The sequence below is a fragment of the Pleurodeles waltl genome, chromosome 2_1 (genome assembly GCF_031143425.1).
Source record: "Pleurodeles waltl isolate 20211129_DDA chromosome 2_1, aPleWal1.hap1.20221129, whole genome shotgun sequence".
Classification (NCBI taxonomy): domain Eukaryota; kingdom Metazoa; phylum Chordata; class Amphibia; order Caudata; family Salamandridae; genus Pleurodeles; species Pleurodeles waltl.
In genome coordinates this window covers 38280453-38289992 of record NC_090438.1, presented here as the reverse complement: position 1 = coordinate 38289992, position 9540 = coordinate 38280453, and the positions used below count along the sequence as shown (strand labels likewise).

Sequence of the window (9540 nt, the reverse complement as noted above, 5' to 3'; positions counted from 1 at the left end):
CAAAAAACCCTAAACTGGAGCAGTACAACACGCAAGGGCCTCGGACACTTGGCAGCTATGGGCTTTCCATGTGTACTCGATAAAAATGCACGTGTGCAGACTTGTAGACTAGGTGTGGAAATGAAGCACACATGTGCGTCTGAACATTTATCCTAATATGGTGTGTTTCTTCAGGATACAAATATAGGCCCATATTTATACTTTTTTTAGCGCCGCATTTGCGCCGCTTTTTGACACGAAAGTGGCGCAAACTTACAAAATACAATTGTATTTTGTACGTTTGCACAGCTTTTGCGTAAAAAAATGACGCGAAAGCGGTGCTAAAAAAGTATAAATATGGTTCATCTAACCTTCTCCTCGACCCTGTTGGGAGCTGCTGTCATGTTTGCACCCTGGAAGGAGACTTGTCCGTCCCTCTGAGAGGAGTACACTGGCGGCCGTTCCCAGTATGGTCGGTGAGCACCCACAAAGTGTGAGGGTGGCGGGTCACCGACCTCCACTGGTGGACGCTCCCAGGAATGATCCCAGTGCCGCCAAGCCCGGAGATTCACGGGGCAAAAGTACACACAATGACAACCAGAGACCAACCCACCAAAGTACACGCAATGGCAACCAGAGACCGACACAGCAAAGTACACGCAATGACAACCAGAGACCAACACACCAAAGTACAGGCAATGACAACCAGAGACCAGCACACCAAAGTACAGGCAATGACAACCAGAGACCGACCCACCAAAGTACAGGCAATGACAACCAGAGACCGACACCCCAAAGTACACGCAATGACAACCAGAGACCAACACTCCAAAGTACAGGCAATGACAACCAGAGACCAACACACCAAAGTACAGACAATGACAACCAGAGACCGACCCACCAAAGTACACGCAATGGCAACCAGAGACCAACACACCAAAGTACAGGCAATGACAACCAGAGACCGACACACCAAAGTACAGGCAATGACAAGCAGAGACCGATACACCAAAGTACACGCAATGGCAACCAGAGACCGACCCACCAAAGTACAGGCAATGACAACCAGAGACCAACACACCAAAGTACACGCAATGACAACCAGAGACCAACACTCCAAAGTACAGGCAATGACAACCAGAGACCAACACACCAAAGTACAGGCAATGACAAGCAGAGACCAACACACCAAAGTACAGGCAATGACAACCAGAGACCGACCCACCAAAGTACAGGCAATGACAACCAGAGACCAACACACCAAAGTACAGGCAATGACAACCAGAGACCGACACCCCAAAGTACACGGAATGACAACCAGAGACCAACACTCCAAAGTACAGGCAATGACAACCAGAGACCAACACACCAAAGTACAGGCAACAACAAGCAGAGACCAACACACCAAAGTACAGGCAATGACAACCAGAGACCGACCCACCAAAGTACAGGCAATGACAACCAGAGACCGACACCCCAAAGTACACGCAATGACAACCAGAGACCAACACTCCAAAGTACAGGCAATGACAACCAGAGACCGACACCCCAAAGCACACGGAATGACAACCAGAGACCAACACTCCAAAGTACAGGCAATGACAACCAGAGACCAACACACCAAAGTACAGGCAATAACAAGCAGAGACCAACACACCAAAGTACAGGCAATGACAACCAGAGACCGACCCACCAAAGTACAGGCAATGACAACCAGAGACCGACACCCCAAAGTACACGCAATGACAACCAGAGACCAACACTCCAAAGTACAGGCAATGACAACCAGAGACCAACACACCAAAGTACAGGCAATGACAAGCAGAGACCAACACACCAAAGTACAGGCAATGACAACCAGAGACCGACCCACCAAAGTACAGGCAATGACAACCAGAGACCAACACACCAAAGTACAGGCAATGACAACCAGAGACCGACACCCCAAAGTACACGGAATGACAACCAGAGACCAACACTCCAAAGTACAGGCAATGACAACCAGAGACCAACACACCAAAGTACAGGCAATAACAAGCAGAGACCAACACACCAAAGTACAGGCAATGACAACCAGAGACCGACCCACCAAAGTACAGGCAATGACAACCAGAGACCGACACCCCAAAGTACACGCAATGACAACCAGAGACCAACACTCCAAAGTACAGGCAATGACAACCAGAGACCAACACACCAAAGTACAGGCAATGACAAGCAGAGACCAACACACCAAAGTACAGGCAATGACAACCAGAGACCGACCCACCAAAGTACAGGCAATGACAACCAGTGACCAACACACCAAAGTACAGGCAATGACAACCAGAGACCGACACCCCAAAGTACACGGAATGACAACCAGAGACCAACACTCCAAAGTACAGGCAATGACAACCAGAGACCAACACACCAAAGTACAGGCAATAACAAGCAGAGACAGATACACCAAAATGCACACAATGCGAACTAGAGACCAACACAACAAAGTACACACAATGCGAACTAGAGACCGACACACCAAACTACATGCAATGACAACCAGAGACCAACACACCAAAGTGCACGCAATGCTAACTGGAGACCGGCACACCAAAGTGCACACAATGACAGAGACCAACACACCAAAGTACACGCAATGAAAACCAGAGACCAACACACTAAAGTGCACGCAATGACAAGCAGAGACCGACACACCAAAGTGCACACCGTGAGGAGAACCAGAGACCAACACACAAAAGTACATGCAAAGACAAGCAGAGACCGACACACCAAAGTGCACACAATGCGAACTAGAGACCAACACACCAAAGTGCACGCAATGACAACCAGAGACCAACACACCAAAGTACACACAATGACAAGCAGGGACCGACACACCAAAGTACACACAATGAGAACCCGAGACCAACACACCAAAGTACACACAATAAGAACCACAGACCAACACACCAAAGTGCACGCAATGACAAGAAGAGACCGGCACACCAAAGTGCACACACTCCTAACAAGAGACCAACACACCAAAGTACACGCAATGACAAGCAGAGACTGACACACCAAAGTGCACACAATGCAAACTAGAGACCAACACACCAAGGTGCACACAATGACAACCAGACTCACACACCAGAGAGCACGCAATGACAACCAGAGATCAATAAACAACAGTAAGCACAAAAACATCCACAGACCAACACACAAAACTTCACAGAGACAACAGACTAACACACCATATACACAATGACAAGCAGAGGCAGCACACCAAAGTACACACAATGTTAACCAGAGAACAACACACCGAAGTATACACAACCACAACCAGAGACCAACACACCAAATGTTATTTGAAAAAGGCACGAGTATGCGGACGTGCAGCAGACACGCCACGTGCGCGCTCAAGGCAAGCCCGTCTGCACCCATCCGCGCCAGACCGGGTCTAGGGGCTAGTTCCCCTGCCCGATCTGACCCAGATTACAGTCCCAAAGAGGTTATTTCTCAACTCACAGGCAGACCAGTCAGACCTGATACAGAAATAGATAGGGGTAGCCACACCATCACAAACTTAACAGTTGTCCAGGAAAACAACTGGGGGACAAGGCAAAATAATGGGCCAATAAACCACAGTCAACTATTATCTAAATATACCCTCTTGATGGCTAACTGCAGGTCTTTGACAGCGCATAAACTAGATATTAACCTTCTTCTCTCAACAAAAAAAACCTCAGTCCTTTTCCTTACAGACACCTGGCTCCAGGAGGGCTCTGGCCCTGACAGCACTGGGATTGCCCCACCCCATTCAATTCCAAGATTAGATAGATCTTCTGGTACAGGTGGAGGAATCGCATCATCTGCAATGCCAGACAGAAACCAACACACTAAAGAACATGCAATGACTTTAAAAGAATAACACACAAAAGTATACACAACAACAACCATAGCCCGACGCACCTAATACAGACAATGACAACCAGAGGCCAACTGTAGGAAAGTACCATCTTGCCTGGCATGTTACCCCCATTTTTCACTGTATATATGTTGTTTTAGTTGTATGTGTCACTGGGACCCTGTTCACCAGGGCCCCAGTGCTCATAAGTGTGCCTGAATGTGTTACCTGTGTAGTGACTAACTGTCTCACTGAGGCTCTGCTAACCAGAACCTCAGTGGTTATGCTCTCTCATTTCTTTCAAATTGTCACTGACAGGCTAGTGACCAATTTTACAAATTTACATTGGCTTACTGGAACTCCCTTATAATTCCCTAGTATATGGTACTGAGGTACCCAGGGTATTGGGGTTCCAGGAGATCCCTATGGGCTGCAGCATTTCTTTTGCCACCCATAGGGAGCTCTGACAATTCTTACACAGGCCTGCCACTCCAGCCTGAGTGAAATAACGTCCACGTTATTTCACAGCCATTTTACACTGCACTTAAGTAACTTATAAGTCACCTATATGTCTAACCTTTACCTGGTAAAGGTTGGGTGCTAAGTTACTTAGTGTGAGGGCACCCTGGCACTAGCCAAGGTGCCCCCACATTGTTCAGGGCCAATTCCCCGGACTTTGTGAGTGCGGGGACACCATTACACGCGTGCACTACATATAGGTCACTACCTATATGTAGCTTCACAATGGTAACTCCGAATATGGCCATGTAATATGTCTATGATCATGGAATTGGCCCCTCTATACCATCCTGGCATAGTTGGCACAATCCCATGATCCCAGTGGTCTGTAGCACAGACCCTGGTACTGCCAAACTGCCTTTCCCGGGGTTTCACTGCAGCTGCTGCTGCTGCCAACCCCTCAGACAGGCATCTGCCCTCCTGGGGTCCAGCCAGGCCTGGCCCAGGATGGCAGAACAAAGAACTTCCTCTGAGAGAGGGTGTTACACCCTCTCCCTTTGGAAAATGGTGTGAAGGCAGGGGAGGAGTAGCCTCCCCCAGCCTCTGGAAATGCTTTCTTGGGCACAGATGTGCCCAATTCTGCATAAGCCAGTCTACACCGGTTCAGGGACCCCTTAGCCCTGCTCTGGCGCGAAACTGGACAAAGGAAAGGGGAGTGACCACTCCCCTGACCTGTACCTCCCCTGGGAGGTGCCCAGAGCTCCTCCAGTGTGCTCCAGACCTCTGCCATCTTGGAAACAGAGGTGCTGCTGGCACACTGGACTGCTCTGAGTGGCCAGTGCCACCAGGTGACGTCAGAGACTCCTTGTGATAGGCTCCTTCAGGTGTTGCTAGCCTATCCTCTCTCCTAGGTAGCCAAACCCTCTTTTCTGGCTATTTAGGGTCTCTGTCTCTTGGGATTCCTTAGATAACGAATGCAAGAGCTCATCCGAGTTCCTCTGCATCTCTCTCTTCACCTTCTGCCAAGGAATCGACTGCTGACCGCGCTGGAAGCCTGCAAAACTGCAACATAGTAGAAAAGACGACTACTGCAACTCTGTAACGCTGATCCTGCCGCCTTCTCGACTGTTTTCCTGGTGGTGCATGCTGTGGGGGTAGTCTGCCTCCTCTCTGCACTAGAAGCTCCGAAGAAATCTCCCGTGGGTCGACGGAATCGTCCCCCTGCAACCGCAGGCACCAAAAAGCTGCATTACCGGTCCCTTGGGTCTCCTCTCAGCACGACGAGCGAGGTCCCTCGAATCCAGCAACTCTGTCCAAGTGACTCCCACAGTCCAGTGACTCTTCAGTCCAAGTTTGGTGGAGGTAAGTCCTTGCCTCACCTCGCTAGACTGTATTGCAGGGAACCGCGACTTTTGCAGCTACTCCGGCCCCTGTGCACTTCCGGCGGAAATCCTTCATGCACAGCCAAGCCTGGGTCCACGGCACTCTAACCTGCATTGCACGACTTTCTAAGTTGGTCTCCGGCGACGTGGGCCTCCTTTGTGCAACTTCGGGTGAGCACCATTTCATGCATCCTCGTAGTGCCTGTTTCTGGCACTTCTCCAGGTGCTACCTGCTGCTAAGAGGGCTCCTTGTCTTGCTCGACATCCCCTCTACCTCCTGGTTCAATTTGCGACCTCCTGGTCTCTCCTGGGCCACAGCAGCGTCCAAAAACGCTAACCGCACGATTTGCAGCTAGCAAGGCTTGTTGGCGTTCTTTTGGCGGCAAAACACTTCTGCACGACTCTACAAGGCAAGTGGGATCCGTCCTCCAAAGGGAAAGTCTCTATCCCTTTCCGTTCCTGTGGAAACCGCAGCTTCTTCTGTCCAGTAGAAGCTTCTTTGCACCCGCAGCTGGCATTTCCTGGGCATCTGCCCATCTCCGACTTGCTTGTGACTTTTGGACTTGGTCCCCTTGTTCCACAGGTACCCCAGATTGGAAATCCAGCATTGTTGCATTGTTGGTTTGTGTCTTTCCTGCCTTATTCCCCTATCACAACTTCTTTGTCCTTTGGGGAACTTTAGTGCACTTTGCACTCACTTTTCAGGGTCTTGGGGTGGGCTATTTTTCTAACCCTTACTATTTTCTAATAGTCCCAGCGACCCTCTACAAGGTCACATAGGTTTGGGGTGCATTCGTGGTTCGCATTCCACTTTTGGAGTATATGGTTTGTGTTGCCCCTATCCCTATGTTTCCCCATTGCATCCTATTGTAACTATACATTGTTTGCACTGTTTTCTAAGACTATACTGCAGATTTCTGGTATTGTGTATATATATCTTGTGTATATTTCCTATCCTCTCACTGAGGGTACACTCTGAAATACTTTGGCATATTGTCATAAAAATAAAGTACCTTTATTTTTAGTATAACTGTGTATTGTGTTTTCTTATGATATTGTGCATATGACACTAAGTGGTACTGTAGTAGCTTCACACGTCTCCTAGTTCAGCCTAAGCTGCTCTGCTAAGCTACTATTATCTCTCAGCCTAAGCTGCTAGACACCCTATACACTAATAAGGGATAACTGGGCCTGGTGCAAGGTGCAAGTACCCCTAGGTACTCACTACAAGCCAGTCCAGCCTCCTACATTGGTTGTGCAGCGGTGGGATAAGTGCTTTGAGACTACTTACCACTCTTGTCATTGTACTTTTCATAAGAGAAAAATATACAAAACAAGTTCAGTGTATATACACATTGCCAAAAAGTTTTGCATTTCCTCTTTTCACTCTTTTCTAAGTGCTGAAAAGTACTTCTAACTTTCTAAAAAGTTCTAAAAAGTTTTAAAAGTTTTTTTTCTCTGTCTTTCTAAAAGCTCTGACAAACTTTTTTCTCTTTTTCTATCACTTTAACTCTCTCTAAAAATGTCTGGCACAGGCCAAAATGTTGATCTGTCCAAACTTGCATATGACCACCTTAGCTGGAAAGGAGCAAGGAGTCTCTGTGTAGAGAGAGGTTTGAGTGTAGGGAAGAATCCTTCCTTGGAATTGTTACTTAACATGCTTAGAGAACAAGATAAGGCAAGAAGTGCCCCATCTGTTGAAAAAGTAGCTAATGGTTCCCAATCTGATCCAGGGACTCCCCCAGGAAAAGATTCAGGAAATAAACTTCTCAGCCTGCCCATTAATAGACAGTCTAGCATAGTTGGTACAGAGGTTGAATCACACCATACTGATGGTGTGCTCTCACACTATACTGTTAGCCAAGCTGTTAGGGTGCCCTCTGTAAGGGACAGGTCTCCTTCTGTTCATTCTCATCATACTTCTGTGTCTAGGAATGTCCCTCCCACCCACCCCGATGACAGATTGTTAGAAAGGGAGCTCAATAGATTGAGAGTGGAACAAACCAGACTGAAGCTCAAGAAGCAACAGCTGGATTTGGATAGACAGACTTTATAAGTAGAGAAGGAGAGACAGAAACTGGGTTTAGAAACCCATGGTGGCAGCAGCAGTATTCCCCATGGTCATCCTGCAAAAGAGCATGATTCCAGGAATCTGCATAAGATAGTTCCCCCTCATAAGGAGGGGGATGACATTAACAAGTGGTTTGCTGCACTTGAGAGGGCCTGTGCTGTACAGGATGTCTCTCAAAGGCAGTGGGCTGCTATCCTATGGCTATCATTTAGTGGAAAAGGTAGGGATAGGCTCCTTACTGTAAAAGAAAATGAAGCTAATGATTACAACGTTCTTAAGAATGCACTCCTGGATGGTTATGGCTTAACCACTGAACAATACAGGATAAAGTTCAGAGAGACCAAAAAGGAGTCTTCACAAGACTGGGTTGATTTCATTGACCATTCAGTGAAGGCCTTGGAGGGGTGGTTACATGGCAGTAAAGTTACTGATTATGACAGCCTGTATAACTTGATCCTGAGAGAGCATATTCTTAATAATTGTGTGTCTGATTTGTTGCACCAGTACTTGGTGGACTCTGATCTGACCTCTCCCCAAGAATTGGGAAAGAAGGCAGACAAATGGGTCAGAACAAGGGTGAACAGAAAAGTTCATACAGGGGGTGACAAAGATGGCAACAAGAAGAAGGATGGTAAGTCTTCTGACAAGGGTGGGGACAAATCAAAAAATGAGTCTTCATCAGGCCCACAAAAACACTCTGGTGGGGGTGATGGGCCAAAATCCTCTTCTAATCAAAACAAAGAAAAGAAACCATGGTGCTATTTATGTAAAATAAAAGGCCATTGGACAACAGATCCCAGTTGTCCAAAGAAAAGCACCAAGCCTCCTACCACTACAACCCCTACTGCTACACCTAGTGTCCCTACTAATAGCAGTGGTGGTGGGAGCAAACCTACTAATAGCCAATCCAAGGGAGTAGCTAGGCTCACTATTGGTAACTTAGTTGGGGTTGGCCTTGTTAGGGAGGCCACAGAGGCTGTGTTAGTCTCTGAGGGGGCTATTGATTTAGCCACCTTAGTTGCTTGTCCCCTTAATATGGATAAGTACAAGCAGCTACCCCTAATAAATGGTGTTGAGGTTCAGGCCTACAGGGACACTGGAGCCAGTGTAACTATGGTCATAGAGAAACTGGTCCACCCTGAACAACACCTACTTGGTCACCAGTACCAAGTAACCGATGCTCACAACAACACACTTAGCCACCCCATGACTGTTGTAAATCTCAACTGGGGGGGGGTTACTGGTCCAAAGAAAGTTGTGGTAGCTTCAGATTTACCTGTAGACTGTCTATTAGGGAATGATTTGGAGACATCAGCTTGGTCAGATGTGGAGTTGGAGGCCCATGCAGCAATGCTGGGCATCCCAGGGCATATTTTTGCGTTGACAAGGGCTCAGGCCAAAAAGCAAAAAGGACAGGGAAGCTTGGATCCTGGAACAATGGACCAAGTGCTCCCTAAAACTAGGGCTAGTAGAAGCAAACCACTTCCTACTATCCCTCCCTCTATAGTGGATTCTACTTCTTAGGAAGAAGAATTCCCTCCCTGTGCAGAACCTACACCAGAGGAGCTTCAAGCAGACACTGCTGAGCTTTTGGGTGAAGGGGGGCCTGCCAGGGAGGAGCTGAGTGTGGCACAGCAAACCTGTCCCACATTAGAGGGTCTAAGACAGCAAGCTGTCAAACAGGCTAATGGGGATGTCAGTGACTCTCACAGAGTTTACTGGGAGGACAACCTCTTGTACACTGAGGCAAGGGATCCTAAACC

At 47.9% G+C, this 9540-nt stretch overlaps 1 protein-coding gene across 1 annotated transcript; it reads left to right on the top strand.

The window, feature by feature from the left end:
- Positions 1-448: 448 nt before the first annotated feature.
- On the top strand, positions 449-2275 carry LOC138259319 (putative uncharacterized protein DDB_G0284695). Its single transcript, XM_069206956.1, has one exon. It carries the CDS (start codon positions 449-451, stop codon positions 2273-2275), a length of 1827 nt encoding a protein of 608 aa, XP_069063057.1.
- The last annotated feature ends 7265 nt before the right edge of the window (positions 2276-9540 follow it).

Coding starts and splice junctions, on each gene's coding strand:
- LOC138259319 (XM_069206956.1), top strand. CDS start 449: ATGGTCGGTGAGCACCCACAAAGTGTGAGGGTGGCGGGTCACCGACCT.